Source organism: Acomys minous (genome assembly GCF_964271855.1).
Source record: "Acomys minous genome assembly, chromosome: 10".
Taxonomy (NCBI): domain Eukaryota; kingdom Metazoa; phylum Chordata; class Mammalia; order Rodentia; family Muridae; genus Acomys; species Acomys minous.
In genome coordinates, this window is record NC_140491.1 from 118,225,995 (window position 1) to 118,247,452 (window position 21,458).

Sequence of the window (21,458 nt, forward strand, 5' to 3'; positions counted from 1 at the left end):
TTCAAAGAACAAAAAAAAATCAAGAGCTGGTTCTTTGAGAAAATCAACAATATAGACAAATTCCTAATCAAACTAACTAAAAGGCAGAGGGAGAGTATTCAATCAAAATCAGAAATGAAAAGGGAAATATAACAACACAAAGGAAATCCAAAGAATCATTAGGTCTTACTTCAAAAGCCTATATGCCACAAAATTAGAAAATCTAAATGAATTTAACATTTTCTTGATAGCTATCAATTACTATCATTGAATTAAGATCAGGTAAACAAATTAAATAGTCCTATACCTCTTAAGGAAATAAGAGCAGTCATAAAAAGTCTCCCAACCAAAAAAAGCCCAGGGCCAGGTGGTTTCAGTGCAAAACTCTACCAGACCTTCAAAGAAGAACTAATACCAGTTCCCTTCAAACTATTCCGCAAAGTAGAAACAGAAAGAACATTACTAAATTCATTCTATGAGGCCACAGTCACCTTGATACCTAAACCAGAGAAAGACTCAACAAAGGAAGAGACCTTCAGACCAATTTCTCTTATGAACATTGATAAAAAAAATATTCAATAAAATACTTGCAAACCAAATCCAAGAACACATCAAAAATATCATTCACCATGACCAAGTAGACTTCATCCCAGGCAGGCAGGGGTAGTTTAATATATAGAAATTCGTCAACATAATCCATCATATTAAAAAAACAGAAAGAACAAAAACACACGATCATCTCCTTAGATGCTGAAAAAACATTTGACAAAATCTAACATCTATTCATATTAAAACTCTTGGAAAGAGCAGGGATAGAAGGCACATACCAAAACACAGTAAAGGCAATATACAGCAAGCCTATAGCCAACATCAAACTGCACAGAGAAAAACTTAAATCAATTCTATTGATTACTCCTTCTGTATCTTTTCAATATAGTACTTGATGTCCTAGCTAGAGCAATAAGACAACTAAAGGAAATCAAGGTGATACAAATTAAAAAAGGAAGAAGTCAACGTATCACCACTATTCATGGATAATATGATAGTAAACATAAGTGGCCCAAAAAGTCTACCAAGGAACTCCTACAACTGATAAACACTTTCATCAAAGTGACCAGATACAAAATCAACTTTAAAAAATCAGTAGCCCTCCTGTATACAAATGTCAAATGGTCTAAGAAATATTTTAGGGAAACTACATCCTTCACAAAGGCCACAAATAAAATAAAGTATCTTGGTGTAACTCTAAAAACCAAGTGAAAGACTTGTATGAAAAAAAAAACTTCACATCTCTGAAGAAATAAGTTGAAGATGATATCAGAAGATCAAAAGACATAGGCAGAAACTGGTACATTTGCACCATGGAATGCTACTGAGCTATCAAAAACAAGGAAATCTTAAGATTTTCAGGCAAATGGATGGAACTATCAAAGATCATCCTGAGTGAGGTAAGCCAGCCACAGAAAGACACGCATGGTATATACTCACTTATAAGTGGATATTAGCCCCACATAGATGTCCTCTGAGAGACTCCACCCAGCGGGGAATTGGGACAGATACTGGGACTCTGGGCAAAGCACTTCAAACTGTACAGAAGAGTTGGGAGATGGAAGGATGGGGGGGGCAGGAGCTCTACAAGGAGACTATCAAGCCTGGTGGACCTGACCCAAGGGGGACTGCACAAACCAAGGACACTGCAAGCAGAGAACCTAGACCCCCTATGCAGACGTGGCAGATGGAAAGCTCATTTTCCACGTGGAGAAGAGAGTGAGGGGACTGCCTCCGACAGGAACTCTGGTGCCCAGGATTTGATCACTGCCCCTTGATGGAGAGGCCCTGTGAGAACACAGAGGATAGGGAAGCAGGCTACCCAGATGAAACCTGAGAGGAGAACCCCACCTATCAAAGGTCTAGGGAAGAGGATGGGGGTAGAAGAGGGAGGGAAGGTAGGAACAGGAAGGTAAGAGCAAGGGGAAAGCAATGGGGATGTAGTGTGAATAACTGATAATAAAATAAAATGTGGTGCAGCTACTTAATGCAGTATGACTCAGTTGTTTGTTTTATTTTTTAAGTGAAATCATGAAATTTGCAGGTAAATGGATGGAACTAGAAAAAAATATTCTGAGTGAGGTATACCAGACTGAGAAAGACAAATGTGGTATGTATTCATTTATATGTGGATATTAACTGCTTAGGTCTCTGATAACCAAGTAATAATCCATAGACCCACAGAGATTAGGTATAAAGTAAGGGACTCAGAGTGGGAGGATAAATCTCATTGGGAAAGGGAAATAAAATAGACAGTTATGGACAGATAGGGAGCCTGAAATGGGAGGATCAACTGAGGGGCGGGGAAGCGGGAAAGAAAAGGAAAATGGGAAAAGACAACTGAAATCAAGGGCTATTTGAGAGATAGTAAGGAAACCTAATATAGTAGAAACTTCCTAAAATATATGCATATGAAGGCCATCTATATCAAATTGCCCAAGATTGGAGGAGACAGGCCAATCCAGCCATATTTTGTCACCAAATGAAGCTTCCAGTGCTTGGATTGGGTTACCTCTAACCAGGTTGCTGGCCAAAGGGGTCCCATGGGGACTTGAAACAAACCAGGCTGTTGCCAAGATTATGATTCCTCTCCACAAACCAACAGCAATTGCTGAATTCGTCATCTACACAACTCACTGAATATAGACAAGTCAAGCTAGTGCCTACATAGAACTTTCATCCATATGTTCCACCATCTTTGGTACAGGAAAGCACTCAGCATGCTACCAAAGGAAAAAAACTTTTTTTCTTTTTTTATATTTTATTAATTTATTCATATTACATCTCAATTATTATCCCATCCCTTGTATTCTTCCATTCCTCCCTTCCTCCCATTTTCTTCTTACTCCCCCCCCCCATGACTGTGAATGAGGGGAACCTCCTCCCCCTGTATATGCTCATAGGGTATCAAGTCTCTTCTTGGTAACCTGCTGTCCTTCCTCTGAGTGCCACCAGGTCTCCCCATCCAGGGTATGGGATCAAATATGGGGCACCAGAGTTCGTGTGAAAGTCAGACACCACTCTCCACTCAACTGTGAAGAATGTCCTGTCCATTGGGTAGATCTGGGTAGGGGTTCAAAGTTTACTGCATGTATTGTCCTTGGCTGGTGCCATAGTTTGAGCAGGACCCCTGGGCCCAGATCTGCCTGTCATATTGTTCTTCTTGTAGGTTTCTAGGACCCTCTGGATCCTTCTATTTCACCATTCTTCCATGCTTCTCTCACCTAGAGTCCCAAAAGGCTGTCCTCACCTCTGTCCCACTTTCCTGGTAAGTGAAGACATTCATGGGACACGCCCCTTGGGCTAGTATGCAGATATAAGCGAGTATATACCATTTGAGTCTTTCTGCTTCTGGGTTAACTCACTCATTATGATCGTTTCTAGTTCACCAACCCAGCCACATGATCTGCAACAATGTCCCTGCCTGCATGATATGCTAGGGCAGTGGTGACACAAAGATTGTGGGACTAACCAACTACTGTCTAACTTGACTTAAGGCCCTCTCCATGAGATGCAACCCATCCTGGTCACTACTTAGGTGACCAAGAACCTGAGATTAGAGAGCCCAGGGACCTAGGAGAAACCAAATACCACTGGTTTTTTTAAAAAGCAATAAAATGACATGTTGTTATATTTATAGATTGTTGTTGCCTTGCTCAGCCATTATCAGAGAAGCTTCCTCCTGTATCAGATGACAACAAATATAGAGACCCACAGCTAGAAATTATGAAAAGAATGAGAACTTAAACACTTATTCATATCATGCCTATTTCATAAAACTGAAATAAAAATATATTCCAATTTACTTTAAATATTAAACTTAAAATTGTTACCTGTATTTTGGCAGCACATAATGTACATTAACCATAGTTTTCAAATTAAGAAAGATTTAAATGTACTTACTTGAAATAAAAAAATATGATGAGGGAGATGATCAGGGATGCAATAGATAATCCATGTCCAATTATAGTTAGGTAGAATAAATTCAGTGCGGTCTATAATTGTGTGATAAAAACATAGGATGAGTTTTGTATCTAAAAATCTACATGTGTATTAGATAAAATTCAAATAAATAAATATTACTTTTAAAAAAACATGTTGATAGATTTATAATCACTTGATTGAAAGCCAATAAATACTTGAAAGCATCTAAATGAATAACATCTATACAAATTTACCAAGTGAGTTGTTAAAAAATTGTGTCACATATCCTTCTTTAAAGAATCAGAAGTCATATTAAACCTTTGAGGTAATGCATTTATTGACCTAGCTTACACTATACATAAAATCAGCATTTTATACTCAAAATCATATAATACTTGATTGATTTGGTTTGTTCAGAATTAAATGCCTGATAAGGCTTTCTTTACTATTCAGTTTTTCTATTTCATTTTCATATGAGGCTCAGAGATAGATCTTAATATGGAAACTTAAATGATCCTTTGATATGATTCAATGGTCTTAGTTTTTGCTCTCTTTCTTTTTCTATTTACTTTTAACATGCCATTTAGAGAGGTTTTGGTTGGTTGGTTGGTTGGTTGGTTGGTTAGTTGGTTAGTTGGTTAGTTGCTTGGTTGGTTGGTTGGTTGGTTGGTTGGTTGGTTAGTAGGTTGGCTGGTTGGTTAGTTGGTTAGTTGGTTAGTTGGTTAGTTGGTTGGTTGGTTGGTTAGTTGGTTAGTTGGTTGGTTGGTTGGTTGGTTGGTTAGTTGGTTAGTTGGTTGGTTGGTTGGTTGGTTAGTAGGTTGGCTGGTTGGTTGCTTGGTTAGTTGCTTGGTTGGTTAGCTGGCTTTGGTTTTGGTTTGGACATTTAAGCGCCTCTAAACAGGCAGAGCATGCATGATGTTTAAGTACAGTGACAGCTTGCTGTTGTTTAGTAGTTACACTATACTGAGAGCCACTGGAAGAAAGGACACTTGTCCTGTTTAGCACAAGAGGAATTTCTTGTCCATGGCCATGGGGCAGATAAAGTTCCAAAACAGGAAGCAGAACCATGTTCTCACTTTTAATCATACACACACACACAACTGACAATACATAAAAGTATTTCAACCAAGCGCTACTCTGTGACTTCAATTCAAAACAGGAATAAGAATAATAGCGTCCTGCACAGCCGGTTAGGATGGGCTCCTTCTACCGAGGAGCAGGTGGGGGCTTAGAGCCCCGCTGAACTTAGCCTGTTTGCCTAAGGACAGTTTTTGAAGTAACTCTAGGATTCCACTAGAAACGGAAGTTTTCCCTTATATTACACTTTTAAGTTATATTTTCTATGGAAAATCTGAAACCCCAGTAGTGAGGCACTGACTACTTTCCCAGTGTAATGACAGAATTAATGGCAGCTTTTCCACAGATTTATTTTTATTGTCCTTCTCAAATAATATTAGAAAATGGTTTTACCGTGGAATGGACCACTGACTTCTTCTCCACAGTACTTTATTAGACTGTTTCAAAAACGGAAATCAAGCTGGGCAGTGGTGGCGCACGCCTTTAATCCCAGCACTCGGGAGGCAGAGGTAGGAGGATCTCCTTGAGTTCAAGGCCAGCCTGGTCTACAGAGCAAGTTCCAGGACAGCCATGGCTACACAGAGAAACCATGTCTTGAAAAACAAGAAACAAAAAAAGAAAGAAAGAAATCTTAACTCCCAGTCGTGACGTACCTTCACTTTCTCGTGGGTGCTGTTGTTACACAGGGTGTAGTTTGTCCATATCCGGTTACTATCTGGATGTCTAAACCAGTTTCCATCTTGGTCACAGATCTTTGTAACCTTCTCTTTAATAGTAAAAAGAAAATAATTTAAAGGAGTTTAATAAACCTACAGGTTTTGTTCAAATTTTTTCTTTGGTTAAATGAATTCAAAATTTTTAAAAAACTTAAAATTAAAATACTTATATACTGAAAATATTTCTAGCCTACATTCGTGATAAGTTCCAAATGCATTTAATAAACACAGTGTTCACTAAACAGATTTCAGTAAGATCTCTAATTAAATTCTAGCAGATACCTGAAGGATCAAAATCCTGAAAGTAATCAGGGCAGTACTGCATCGACTCGGTTCCCGCGGCAACGTCGTTCCAGCACAGCCAGCCGTCCCAGGTTCGGTTGCAGTAAGCCCCTGAGAGGGGAACCAAAGCGAAGGGTCAGTAAGTCCCTGCAGCAGCTCTTCAGGAAGACTTCTCCGTGCCTGGCTCAAAGAAGTCTCCTGGAAATGAAGGGGTTTAACAGCCACAATTGCTTGCTTTTGTCACTAAGTGATCTTACAATCCTACTAAGAATAAGTATTCATAATGCCCAAACCAAACTTAGAAATAGCCCTGCATAAATATCAGATTCAGTTTAATTGCTATGAAGCAATTGTTCAATAAATCAGGCTATCTTTGATGATTGTATTTAACCATTAGGCAGTGATTAACTCCTGACCCTGTAATTTCTTTTAAAGTAAAAGGTGAGGTATGTTTTATTTGAGAAGCTGCATTTCTTTTCTTTTTATTTATTTATTTATTTATTTATTTATTTATTTATTTATTTTGTAAACAGGGTTTCTCTGTGTAACAGCTCTGGCTGTCCTGGAATTGGCTCTGTAGACCAGGCTGCCTCTGCCTCCCAAGTCCTGGGATTAAAGGTGTGCACCACCACTGCCTGGCCCATTGTTTGTTTGTTTGTTTGTTTGTTTGAGAAAGGATTTCTTTGTGTAACCCTGTCGGCCTGTCTGTCACAGAACTTGCTCTATAGACCAGACTGGCCTCGAACTCACAGAGATCAGCCTGCCTCTGCCTCCCAAGTGCTGGGATTATAGTTTCTGCCTGGCCAGAAACTGGTTTGTTTTGGTTTTGGTTTTGGTTTTTTGTTTTGTTTTTTGTTTTTTAGAGACAGTGTCTTTCTGTGTAGTCTTGGCTGTCCTGGACTCACTTTGTAGACCAGGCTAGCCTCGAACTCACAGAGATCTACCTGCCTCTGCCTCCCGAGTGCTGGAATTAAAGTCATGGCTGGAGCCTGGCTAGAAACTGTATTTTTTTAAGATGTGTTTATTTATTATTATGTATACCTGCATGTATGCCTGCATGTATACCTGAACACCAGAAGAGGGCATCAGATCACACTATAGATGGTTGTGAGCCACCATGTGGTTGCTGGGAATTGAACTCAGGACCTCTGGAAGAGCAGACAGTGCTCTTAACCGATGAGCCATCTCACCAGCCCTAGAAACTGTATTCTTAATGAAAGTCATTTGGTCTTTTTTCTGAAGCAAATATTTTCTAGTCAGTACTTCTGTTTTAACATTTTAATCACAATTGTCTCACATTTTCATCAATGTAAGGATAAAAAGCTTTTGTGACACATGTGTATATATGCTGCATATTACATATGCATAGAGAAATTAACTCATTGATGTTCTAAGAATATTTAATCAAAAATGTATGATAATCCATAATTCATCAGAATTAAGTAGAACACTGATTGCTGCATGAAATTTTTGTTGGTCATAGTGTCTCCGTACTCCAATCTTGTGATCACGTTAGCTGCAGTGGAGCCATAGTAATTCTGGTGGCCTAAAACTCTAAATTGCCAGCTTTTAAGAAGCAACTAAGACAGTTTCTTTCCTGTGATTTTAAATTTTAAAATGTTCCCCATCGTATATGGCCATTAACATACATGCTGTGATCTACCATAGAACACCCTTATTGCTTCAGAAATCATGTGAGACACGTCCGAGCTCCCATGGTAAAAGTCCATGTGCCACACACCTCAACAGGGCAGCACGACTGTGATGCTGTTCTGTGTCTGAACTGGGTTACGTGGTGTGAGAGGGAGACAGACGTCTTTTTTTCAGATAGATTTCAGAAGCACAAAATTAAAAAAAAAAAAATGCTTAGTCTACGCCTAGAATACGTTTTAGAAATCACAAAATTCATTGTTAAGTTCTGAAATAAAACAAGCAGTGATCCTGAATTATTTTTTTATCACAGAATTATTTTATTGTGAAATTTAAAAAGCTTTTCCTGTTGCTCAACATTATTTTTTAGTACTTAAATCTTTACCTAGATCATTTCCAAGGAGTTAGTTCAATAGTTTCAAAGCAATAATATGGGATAAAAGATGTCAGCTAACATATAATTGGTAAGCAAATATTTTAATTACTTTATAATTCAATCTTATTGGTTTCCTAGATCAGATAATATATCACTGTTTGGCTAATTTCAAAACATACTTTTCTGACTCTACAACAAAATACCAATGCAGCTACAGTACACAAATAGTTACTGAAATATTAGTAAATTAATGTTCATTTAAATTGTGCTAAGGGTGAAAAAAAGTTTTTTCTCATTTTTCAAGGTAAATTCACTTGTAATTACAGATAATCACTTTACTTGTTATTTAACTTACATATAAGTATGTTATAATGTTTTCTCCAAACATTTTGAAATCTTTCTTTTCTCTGACAGTTTGAAAGAACAGAATTATCCAACAGGTCCATGTTTTGCCTTGACTTGCTGTTTTGTACCTTAATCCTTGAGACTCAGTCTGTCTCGGCTAATCAGGTTAAACCACTGAGCTCTTTTGTGTTTGGATATGTATAGAAACTCTACTTTTGTTACTTGTTTTTTGTGTCCAGAATCAAGGCAAGCGTGTAGTACTTAGAAGGTTCTCCCTGAATGGCAAAAGGTCGTCTTAAGGGACATAGAGGCATTTGAACTTCAATAGCTCTACTACCCAAGTTACAATGGACATATGTGTGTTATGAATAAAAACATTCACATGCAAGTTCTAGCAAACATGGTGCTTTTTAAAAAGATAAATTTACGAACTATATTTACTTATGGTCAAGAGTTATTGACTTGTCTGTTAGTATTTTGAGTATTTTTACATCTTCTAAAGGATCATTCTGGAAAAAAAAAACAATGTAAGAAGTAATTTGTTAAATTTTACTAAAAAGAGTAATTTGGATCATGTCATAAAATGCACTTCACAAATACATAATAAAATATGTACATAAACCAGAAAACAAGCAACTAGCTAATTTTTATTAACACATGTGAAGAACTCACAGAGATAGTTTTCTCCTAAATGTACATTAAGTGCACACTTAGAATTAGTAAGCAGCTACCTTCGGCTTGATGAACCGGGTCTTGCATAATCTTTTGGTAACATTCATATTGAGCTGTCATGATCTTGTTTCTAGTGACTCCCAACTCTGTTTGGTTGACACTTTCTTCCTCTGCTGTGACAAGACCCTAAGGGAGTAAAGCAACAATGGATTTAAAACAGTGGAAGTCTTTATTGGAGGCCCTGTTGGAAAACACCTAGAGCAGTGAGGCACTTGAACACCAAGTGCCTTTCCTGAGAATCATCCCCAATGTGTAGTGTTTGCCAGTTTCTATAGTCTAAACTCTTTTTTTTTTTTTTTTTTTTTTTTGAGACATGGTTTCTCTGTATAACAGTCCTGGCTGTCCTGCCGTTGCTTTTTGTATATCAAGCTGGCCTTGAACTCACAGAGATCTGCCTGCCTCTGCCTCCCAAGTGCTGGGATTAAAGGCGTGCGCCACCACCGCCCAGCCTAGTCAAAACTCTTACCGTGCCCAGTTTCAAACAGCTTCGGGGTGCTGGCAGCGGCAGCACCGGGAGACACCACTGGCTCCCTGAAGCCCATGGTAGCTGGCTGGCCACAACACATCCTAAACACTGGTTCTGAAATGCACACTGCTCTACCTACAGTCCCACGCTGGTGTTACTGTGAATGTCGGCAAGCTAGCCACCGCTACTTCCAAGATTCTCTTTTATGTTGTAAAACAGTAGAAAATAGCATCCAGGTATCAGGGAGTGTCAACCACACAGAAAATAAACAAACTTTGTACATTTGTAACATCAAAATAATAATTTCCTCACTGGATGGCATCATGCTGCCTGATTAGCATTAATATTGACTGTTATTTTCTGATGGGTTTAAATTTCCTAATAGAGACTTATAAAGCAGTCACTTTGTGAAGGAATAAATAAAATTCTATAACATCAAGATGATTTTAAGTCATTTGATTTTATTCTTTACTATTGTGGATCAAGCACTGTACATTGGGATAACAATTGAGTTGTTATCTGAATAAATTAATTAAATAAAAAAAATTTAAAAGCACTGTACATTGAGACACATACTATCCAAAGACAAAATTAGTAAAAAAATAAAACACATAAAACCATTTTTCTGAAAAGGTTTGTTAGAAATTAAGCAAGGTAATAATTTCAAATATATTTACACTCTGCCCCTTGGTGAATTCAAGGGGAGGGGCAACAGTTCCTTCTATTACAAGAAGCCAATTGGTAAAATGCTACAGTATTGCCTGCAGGGAACTCGCGTTGACTTGCTGGCACACTTAACAGAGGGTGTTAGCTGGACAAACAGTTCTGTCTTTTGAAGTCTAGTCAGTTACCCAAGATAACATCTTATAAGTGCAGACATTGGGCTGCTTCTAGACTGAGGGTATTTTCCAATGCATATACTCACAGAAATGCAATATTGCTTTCTGCTCATTTAAGTTTTCAGTACTTTTTTTTTTAAATCTTTTTGTTTGAATGTTTTGGGGGCTTTGCTTGGAAACACCACAGGAAAATCTTTGCTGGCACAGAATTAGGTGAGGTTATGTCTCTGGGGTCCTCATGTACGTAAGAGGAGAAGAGCAACGTTGTTGCTTTGATTCAGTGCAGACAAAAAGATGAAGAGAAACCTAACTACAAATAAGAAGGGAAGCCGCGAGGCTTTGGTAATTAACCCTCTGACTTCACATCTCTAACACACACATGAGGAGACGCACGTGCATGTGCACACACATATGGAGACACACTTCCCCCAAATTTAGCACCAATATCTATTTGAATGAGCCAAGTAATGAATGAATGAGTAAACTAATACAAAACACAGTACATGCCCTGAAGTTACTGTCGATCTATATATGCCAGCCAATCGGTGGAACAAAAGAAAAATTTTAAAGACTAGAATATGTTTTATTCCAAAGATATAACTCAGAATCCATGTGCCTCTTTAAACATATTTATGTGCTATGTACATTTGTACTACTATAAAGTGTCATCCCAGTGTTGCTCAGACTTGACCACTTTAACATGAGTTTGCACATTTGCATCCATTGATAATCCAATCACCCTCCAAGGATCCAACAGAATATATTGGTTATAAAAATTCAAAGTATAAAAAAATACCAAAACTAAGTGTATTATTACTGTGTTAATTGGGTATAAAAATGAAATCAGTTTATATATCTAATAACTACTTCAACTTGTATTTATTAACTTTTCTCAATTAGAGACTGTAAGTAAAGCACAGATAATCAAAACTAGTGAGATAAATATATAGGATAAATGCTTACCATATTAAAAGACAAAAGAAACAAAAAACATAGTATATGTTTTTTATCCATCATTGGAGTCCAGATGAAATGTGCTGTTTGTTCAAACTAGAAAAAAAATGACAGAAATAAAATTCAATACCATAAAATTAATATATGCCTCAAAAACTGTTATAACTCTACATTAATCCTATGGATTTGATTAAGAGTTATATGTGTTACAAATATTGAGAACATTATGGCTTAAAGTATAACAGGGCTTAGTGAAATATAATCTAGTTTAATTTGACTTACAAATAAAACATTTGACACATGTATTTTTGTGTAATTAGAAAGCATCTTTCTTTCTTTGCCTTTACCAAAATTGGAGTAAAATTACTTAACTACAGATATAATCAGCTTTATCTTTTGCATTTTATTACATATAATTTATGCTCATTTATTATAAATATTAAGTTTATCTGTAATTTTCTGACTTTAGTTTAAGGAAGGAAATTATTCTCAGGCCAATTGCCTGAGAATTAACATTCAAAAAACATAAACATGTACTTTCAGTTCTCCACTGTAGAAAACTGTGGTTAATTTTGTGTTAATACTGACTATCAGTGGGCAGATTTTGAATCACCTAGGAGACGTATCTGTGAGGAATTATCCAAAGTAAACCAGCCCCTGGGTACGACTGCGAGGGATCACCTCTATTGGGCTAATTGATGCGGGAAGACTTACTTTCACTGTGGGCAGCAGCGTTCTGTGGCCTGAGATCATGAACTAAACAAAAAAGACAAAGCAAGGTGAACAGGAACATCCATCACTGTCCGCTTCCTGACTGTAGATGCAAAGTGACCAGACGGCTCCAATCCCTGCTGCTGTTAAGTTGCTTTGACAAAACAGACTTAAACCTTCAAACTGTGAGCAAAAAATAAGCCCTCTTCCTTTAGGTTTGTTTCTAGACGGTTAATTTGTTTAAAAGATAAGAAGAATGGTTAACACCGGAATTAATTATTTTAAATCAGGAAATAAAGAAATTCTCAAGGTTATCTACCTTGTTGAAATAAGGCTCTGGGGAGGAATAATATGAAGTAAATGTTAATCTGGTGTTAGATGACATTTTTTTAGTTTATTTATTTATTCACTTTACATCCCAATGGCACTCTCCTTCCTCCTCCCAGTCCCACCCTCCCTCTCTCTTCCCCCATCCCCCATCCCCTATTCCACAGAAAAGGGGAGCCCCCACCCTGGCTCATCAAGGGGCATCAAGAATAAACGCATCCTCTTCCCCTGCGGCCTGGCAAGACAGCCCGGCCAGCGGGGGAGTGATCAAAAGCAAGCAAGTCCATGCCAAAGACAACACTTGCTCCCCTTCCTAGGGGACCCACATGAAGGCTGAGCTGCCCGTTGGCTACATCCATGTAAGGGGCCTAGGTCTAGTCTATGCACGGTCCTTGGCTGGTGCTTCAGTGTCCACAAGTCCCTCTGAGCCCTGGTCAGTTGGCTCTGTTGGCCTTCTTGTGGAGCTCCTGTCACCTACAGGTCCGTCTATCCATCCCCCTCTTTTCCACAAGACTCATTACGCTTTGCCCAGTGTTTGGCTGTGAGTCTCAGAATCTGTTTGGATCCACTGCTGGGTAGAGCCCCTCAGACGCTCCTGTATTCGAGCTTTTCAGAGTATTAACAGTGCCAGGGGTTGGATCTCTCCCAGGGGTTGGGTCTCAGGTTGGGCCAGGCATTGGTTGGACACTCGCTCAGTCTCCACTCTACCTTTATCCCTGTGCATCTTGCAGGCAGGGTAAACTTTGGGTCGAAGTTTTTGTGGGTGAGCTGGTGTTCCCCTCCCTCCACCTGAAGTCTTGTCTAATTAGAAGGTGGCCTCTTTAGTCTCCATGACCCTTGCTACTAGGAGCCTCAGCTAGAGTCACCCCCCCATGTCCTCCCAGATGCCTACCATGTCCTAGGTCTCCAGATTGTCACAGAGATGCCTCCGCCCACTGTTTCTCTTCTCTCTTCAGGTGCTCTGTCCTCCCACAACCACCCTGCAAAGGAGTGACCTCATTTCTCTCCACACCCCCTCTCCTGTCTTGTCACCTCTCTTTAACCACTTCTGCTGTCTGTTCTATTTCTCCTTCTCAGTGAGATTTAATCCTCTTCCTTGGGTCCTCCCTGTTACTTATCTTCTTTGGGTCTGTGAATTGTAGTATGTTTATCCTGTGTTACATGGCTAAAATCTGCTTATAAGTGACTACATACCATATGTGTCTTTCCGGGTCTGGGTTACCTCACTCAGGATGCCTACAAATTTCAAGATTTCCTTGTTTTTAATAGCTGAGTAGCATTGCATTGTACAAATGAACAACAATTTCTTTATCCATTCTTTGGTTGAGGGACATCTAGGCTGTTTTCAGATTCTGACTAGTACGAATAAAGCTGCTTTGAACATAGTTGAGCAGACATCCTTGTTGTATGGTGGAGCATCTTTCAAGAATATACCCAGGAGTGATGTAGCTGGGTCTTGAGATAGACTCGCAGTCTGAGAAAGTGCCGGATTGATTTCCAAAGGGCTTGTATAAGTTTTCACTCCCACCAGCAATGGAGGAGTGCTCCCCTTTCTCCACATGAGTGGCAGCCTGTGCTGTCACTTGAGTTTTTGATCTTCGCCACTCTGATGGGTATAAGATGAAATCTCAGAGTTGTTTTGATTTGCATTTCTCTGACAACTAAGCATGTTGAGCATTTCTTTAAGTGGTTCTTCACCATTCAAGGTTCCTCTGTTGAGAAGTCTCTGTTTAGCTCTGTGTCCCACTTTAATCAGATTATTTTGTTTGTTGGTGTTTACTTTTCTATTTTTTTAATATATATTGTAGATATTAGCCTTTTGTTGGATGCAGGGTTGGTGAAGATCTTTTGCCAATCTGTAGATGATCCTTTCATTCTGTTGCCTTACAGAGCTTTTCAGTTTCGTGAGGTCCCACTTATTAATTGTTGCTCTTAGAGCTTGAGTTGTTGGTACTCTGTTCAGGAAGTTGTCTCCTGTGCCAGTGAGTTCAAGGCTCTTCTCCACTTTCTCTTCCAGTAGATTTAGATTACATTTTAAGCTGGTAAAAATGGCTTCTCAAAGATGATCCCACCACTTATCTACCTAGAGGGCAGGAGAGTTTTCCCTGACCCTCACCAGCTGCAGCACTCAGGAAACGGGCCTCTCCATCACCTGAGCATCACAGTAGAGCTAGCCCTGGTACTGTCAGGGCAGGTGAGCTGAGCTGGCCCCAGGGGCATGATAGCAGAACTGACCCTGATGGTGTGTGTGCAGAAGAGCTGACGGACGAAACTGCTGGAGTGCGTGAAAGGGGCTACGTGATCTCCATGACACAGGGCGACAACAGGATGTCTGAGAGGAGTCCTGGTGAGGATTCAGTAGGAACAGTGTAGCCCAAGACAGAGGTCTCAACCCAGACCAATGGCTCATTGCAATGAACATTTACAAGATGTGTGGACAAAAAGGTATGCTATGAGGCATACTGTGACACAACACAACTTCTACAAGATTTTTTTTTAATTCTATCTTATTTTCTTTTCTTTTGAAAGGAGGTTATGAGGGCAGGGGGTGGATATGAAGAGACTGGGAGATAAGTGAGATTGGGGTACACAATGTGAAATTCACAAAGAATCAATAACAAGGTTTTTTTTTAATGGCCTCTCAAACACCATCTGCCAGCTGATACTAAGAGACAGACTCTGTGGGTTAATGTCCCTAAATCTTACTTCCTAATATACCCTAACACACTAGTTTTATACATAGGAACATGATAAATATTTAAATTAATATGTAACAACTTTTCAAAGGAAACAAAAATATCTTCAGTAGATATTTGCCACTGAACAATGAACTTGGCTTGAATTCTATTAGAAAACAGGGCATAGTGTTCGTTGTATAATTATTTTAGAATAAAATTAGAAAGTCCTTTTCCACATTACCCCATATTTTCTGGGGTTTAGGACATGCGTTGAGAGCACTTCATTGGTTGTTAGACTGGATTTGCTCCACCATTCAACCCCATTAACTCACCTCGCTAGCCGTGGCTGCTCTTGTCAAACATAAGCAACCTTCAGAATACTGCTTTTCTTCTATCAATCAGCTACCCTGGACTTGTTTTTTAAGATCTTAAGAAAAGTATACCTGAAAATCAGGAAATCCTGTATTAATCTCACATCTTAAAAAGTAGTGTGCTTGATTGAAAAATGTGAATCAAAGTTTCTGTAATTTGTAATTAACAAGATGATATTTTAGTTATTAATTACATTTCACCCCTGGAAAATCTAATTTCCAAATACTTACATGCACAATTGTCTCCAGACTCGAATCACATTTTCTCCTGGATCATGTTCAACATTGTCTTCAAGAATTCTTAGTTACAAGGGTCATGACCTAAAATATGGATTGATTTTAAATAATTTAATTAATGCTAACAAAATGAAATTATATCCATAGTAAACTGAAATTTACTAAGTAATACTTCTTTGAAAATTATACATTCTTGAGCTATTCTATTTTTTAATGAACTACAGAAATGATATTGGAAAAAATAATCTTCACCCTGACTTTTAAACTTTGTTTATAATAGGTTTGAGATACTATAAAGGTTTAGTTACTACATGTAATTTTTCAATATAAACCATAGATTATATATAATAAGAGCACAGTTGGCCTAGACATTTACATATTTCTTATGAGTAAATAATTTTCAAAGTGATTATATTTTCAAAGAAAATATTTCCAGGCCTGGTGGTACACATCTTTAATCCCAGGACTCTGGCGTCAGAAACAGGCAGATTTCCGTGAGTTCAAGGCCAACTTGGTAACCTAGGGAGGTTGAAGCCAAACAGGGCTATATAATGAGACCCTGTGTCAACAAATGAAATAATATTTTAAATGATTTTGAATATGAATTTACATGCTTTCTTTTCTCGTGGGTTTATTGATTTATTTTCCTTAGGTATTTATGACAAGTATTTTCTTTGTTATTTATATCTTTTGTGGTTTTATAAGTATTTTCAATTATTCTGCCTTAAAACAATGAATGTGGCTTTCTAATCTTGTTAGTGAAACTTCGATTATCATCCAGAATCAATTAAAAAGAGAAAGACAGTTTTCTGGGGTGAGCAGGGTGTATGCATTTGTGTTAAAGGAGAGCAAAATCCCATGTGGTTTTCTCAAAGCTCCTCTTACGATGGAAATGACAGCTTATTAAGATGCCTGGTGAAGGAGTGTAAAACTACAGCCGTGTGAGCTCCATCACCAGGTAGCTTGTTCCATCTGGAGCACAGTACGGAGCATTGCGCACAGCATGGAGCACTCCAGGCTTCCTGGGGTTGCGAGTGAGTTAACATCACGGAGCCCTGGGAGTTCTGACTTATGGGTGCATTGCTGTCATTATCCGACTAAAAGCAAAGAGGCCAATGTTTATTTGTTAAACTAACATGAGCATAACTTTATAGATTCTGTACATAAAATCACTTATATCTCTATACTTGGGTGAATATATCTCTCTTTTACCTCTTTAGTCTAACCAGTATCACATTATTTATTTATTTATTTATTTATTTATTATGTATACAACGTTCTGCCTGCGTGTACAACATAAGAGAGCATCAGATCACTTTACGGATAGTTGTGAGCCACCATGTGGTTGCTGGGAATTGCACTCAGGACCTTTGAGGGAGCAGCCAGTGCTCTTAACCTCTGAGCCATCTCTCCAGCCCCTAGTATGACATTCTTAATGATTAATTTTGCACCATTTTAGCCTTCAAACCATAGAAAGATAATTCAGTTTTGTGTTTAATAGCTACAACAGTAAAAATTATATATGCAAACCTCTATTTTTGGTGGTTGCTTACTATCTGAAGTAATTAAGTATTAGAGAATCTTTTTCTTAAAAACAAAAAAAAAACAAAAAAAAAAAGGGGCCAGAAACATGGCTCAGAAGGCAACGGTCCTTATCACCAAATCTGATGACCTGAGTTCCTACGTGACCTGATGGCCTGTGGGAGGAAAAGCAAAACTGAGCCAGTGCTAACTGTCTTCCCACCGCCACACACACGCACACTAGTGCCTTCCTCACCACACACACGCCACACTAGTGCCTTCCTCACCACACACACGCCACACTAGTGCCTTCCTCACCACACACACGCCACACTAGTGCCTTCCTCACCACACACATGCCACACTAGTGCCTTCCTCACCACACACATGCCACACTAGTGCCTTCCTCACCACACACACGCACACTAGTGCCTTCCTCACCACACACACGCCACACTAGTGCCTTCCTCACCACACACACGCCACACTAGTGCCTTCCTCACCACACACACGCACACTAGTGCCTTCCTCACCACACACACGCCACACTAGTGCCTTCCTTACCACACACACGCCACACTAGTGCCTTCCTCACCACGCACACGCCACACTAGTGCCTTCCTCACCACGCAGGCACACGCAAATTAATAAGTGACTACGAAACATTAAATAAAAGGTTACAAAGCTAAATATGTGGGGCTTTTGGTTTAAGGTTTTGCCTCTAATGAACTAAATTTTTATGATTGGCTACTCTTTATAAACACACTTGCTAACAATTTTTTCTATTCATTCTCTGATATCTGCAGTTTGTCTGTTCCTATAGAGTCAGATTGTAGCAAATTTCTTTGGAAAGCTTGCCTTTCCCTACTTGTGCACACACACACACAAACGTACTTGATACACACAAGCAACTGAAGTCGCATCAACACAAATTGTGCACACACACACACACACAAACGTGATTGATACACACAAGCAACTGAAGCCACATCAACACAAATGTCTATATAACAGATTTCACATGTCTACAGTTAGATATTATTTATATTTGATTTTGAACTGATTATCTACAAGACCAGAAAGGTTTAAAATAAATTCTAGTTAAACATAAAATAATTTTTAGGTGTTATTTGCTTCCAAATTGTTTATAATTTGTTTTTAAACATCATATTAATTTTCATTTATCTAGGATAATTGGAACATTGAGTAATACAACTGAATTTTTATTTATACAACTTTAAAATACTAGACTTGCAGAAAGTCCTCTGAGATAGAACTTAATCTTTTTTTTCAGTCATCTCATATTGCAGTGTATTGTTGCTGTGAGTTTTCTACCCTGCTTTCATTTGCTGATATGGTTCTTCAAGTACAGAAACCACAGCTGAGTCATCTGCATGCTTTCCTGACTGGAAACTTCATAATTATTTACTGGGTACATAAATAAGTGAATGACTTAAGCAATAAAATATTTTAGAAAACCAAAGTTACTCTCAAGAATTTTTACCCTAAATAGCAATTATTATTTCTTATTTTAGAAGGTTTCTGATTGTGAAGTTATAGTAGTGACTCTCAACCTGGATCTGTCTAATACATGAGCCCCCCCAGGATCACACATCAGATGTCCTGCGGGTCAGATGTTTACATTACAAATCATAACAACAGCAGAATTACAGCTCTGCAGTATCTATGAAATAATTTTATACGAGTGGTTGGGGGATCAGCACAACATGAGGAACCGTATTGAAGAGTCTCAGTGTTAGGAAGATTGAGAACCACTCATCTATACTGGCAATGAAATTCTGATATTAAAATACTTATATGAGCCTCTCTATTTTCTTACAAAATAAGACCATGAGAGTTATTTATTTAGTCTTCAAAACTGTAGATGCCAGGATGTCAAATAAGCAATAGTCTACCTAGGTTTGGAATACATCAAGATTAAGCAAATTTAAAACATTGGAAGGTATGTTTAAAAGATGACCAGTTCATAGTTGTCCGTATATATGTAAAAATATATGTAAATCAGAATATAAATATATATTATTCTCTTTGGAAAACAGACCGGTTTAACAAAACAATGCTTTGATGATTTGCACACGACTAGAGATTAAATTTCCTTCATTATGTACAGGGGCTAAGCCCTTCGAGGCAAAGTGCTTCAAAATCATGTTTGGAGATTTCCCAAACATAACATACTGAGAAACATTCTACCCGACACTGCTTTTATTTTTGTTGTTATCTACCAGATTTCAAAATCAAGAGTTCCAAAAACACGTCTTAGTGAGATTTATCTTAGTAGCCGCCAAGTCATCTTGGCCACAATAACTAAAGAAATATTCTCAATGCGAACAGTTCCACTTTTATAGCTTTCCCTCACCACTCCATTCCTCTAGTGATCGGGAGAACATGCTCCTGGGAACAAGGCTGTGCTTTACACTTGAGTGCTTTATTCCCAATCAGTGGGGCAGGCGCATCGCCCCTGTGTTTGTCAAGATTACAGCAGCAAGTGTGCGTGGTAGTCATAAGTCGCACAGTGGACACTGGTGCTCCCACAGCTGAACAACATCCAGTCCACGGGGTGATGCAGTTCATGGCTGTCACCTGATCTTACAGCTCCCCTGATAATAGTCATAAGCAGTGAGTGGGGCAAGGGAAGAATCACTCCTTTGACCATGAGGTCTTTAGGCTAGTCAGAGACAGACCATGGGTGGGTAAGTGGCTAGCACCACTGCAAATGTAACTGAAAATCAACTTAGACTGGGTCTCATATCGGTAGATACAGCTTTTAAGATGGTTCTCAGGAGAAGTACATTTACCCGTGTCCCTGTTCTGAACATGTTGTTTCTTCGCACGCTTCCTCTGATTGGCTCGTCCTGTGTTTCATCTACAGGAAGCTCATTTTGAATTCATTTTTATAAAATGCATTGCATATTAACCAAATAGTATTCTTAAGCAAATGGCCTTTCCGATTTTAAATTATTTATTAATAACTGAATGTGGCATTGTGGAATATAGTAAGTAGTTTTCTTTCAAGTTTTGGGGAGAAAGCAAGTCAAAGAAGGGGGTTCACAGTAAGCAGGGAAGTCTGCTGGTGGTGTCCCCAAGCGTCCTGTGGCTTATTTGAAAGGCATTTGTCGGGGATGAGGAAGCTACAGTTTACTCTCAATTGGGTCTGTAACCACAATGGCGTTTTCCCCATTCTAGCTTAAAGTCTCAAGGGTTGTTCATGAATGATTTATTTCCCCGTCTCAAAGTTAAAAAGACTGGGAAAATTGGTTTTCTTTGAAAGCAGCTTTCCTTAAGTACAAATAGAACGGGTACGTATCCTTATTTCTAAATAATCTTCTCACTCTCTTCCCCAAGCATCAAATGTTCACATTTTCAACTAATATATTTCATCACAGAAAGGACTGTGAGAAACAAAGAGTGTCTTCAAATGCAAATATGTCTTAAAATCCACGTGCCTTGAGTTGAAGAGATTAGGTAAGTAATAAAGAGCGTGCTAGCTTGTGCAAGACACTAGGTTTGACTCTTACTGCTAAATAAAATCAATAAATAAATAAGAGCAGAAGTTACTTGAAACACAGCTGGTTAGTCAGTCACAATATTACATAATTTACCCTTCTGATTTTAATTTTCAAAATGCTCATGGGTTCACTTAGAAAATAACCTTTTCTGGCTCTATAAAGTTCATGAATTTGAAGAGGACTCTCCCTACTCTTGGTGTATTGCAGGATAACTATATGTTCTGTTTTTCAAAAAAAGTTATAAATAAATATAGGTCAATCAATGCTAATTTGTCAAGACATGAAGATGCAAATGTTTTCACGCTACCTGCAAGTCTGCTTATTCTGTTTCTCAGTTTATCATTTTTCACATATACATGCATTTTTTTCACATTTGTTTTTTGTTATAATAAGTCAATTTTTAGTTGAGTTGCCTAATCCTAATATTGAAAGAGTATGTTCAAAATAGCTTCCAACTTCTATTCTTCTACTTCTTAAATATCCTGAGTTATTTTAGGCCCAAAGCCATATTCTTTCTTTGTTTCTTTACCCAGTCGCTACAGAGTTGGCCAACAGAAGCTTCACTTCCCATACATATCTGGAGGCTCTAACATGCTAAACCTAGGCTTTAGCAAAGATCAGTTACGTCCCAGCTGGCACATGCACTCCTTTCTTGAGGCATATCAGACAAGGCATTTCTCCCACTCAACTCTAAGGAT

At 38.4% G+C, this 21,458-nt stretch overlaps 1 protein-coding gene across 2 annotated transcripts in view; it reads right to left on the reverse strand.

Moving 5' to 3' along the window:
* The window catches only part of CALCRL (calcitonin receptor like receptor), a 109,170-nt gene that overhangs the window by 42,783 nt on the left and 44,929 nt on the right, over nt 1-21,458 (reverse strand). The window contains exons 3-10 of one of the 2 annotated variants that reach the window (XM_084798924.1): nt 15,707-15,796; nt 15,437-15,547; nt 12,103-12,144; nt 11,398-11,484; nt 9,129-9,255; nt 6,027-6,137; nt 5,682-5,794; nt 3,931-4,022 (exon numbers count right to left, since the gene is read on the reverse strand). In XM_084798924.1, coding sequence (XP_084655050.1) covers nt 3,931-4,022; nt 5,682-5,794; nt 6,027-6,137; nt 9,129-9,255; nt 11,398-11,484; nt 12,103-12,141 — 569 coding nt within the window. In that variant the 5' untranslated portion in view covers nt 12,142-12,144; nt 15,437-15,547; nt 15,707-15,796. The remainder of the gene's footprint in view (nt 1-3,930; nt 4,023-5,681; nt 5,795-6,026; nt 6,138-9,128; nt 9,256-11,397; nt 11,485-12,102; nt 12,145-15,436; nt 15,548-15,706; nt 15,797-21,458) is intronic. The other variant, XM_084798925.1, reaches the window with a different exon arrangement.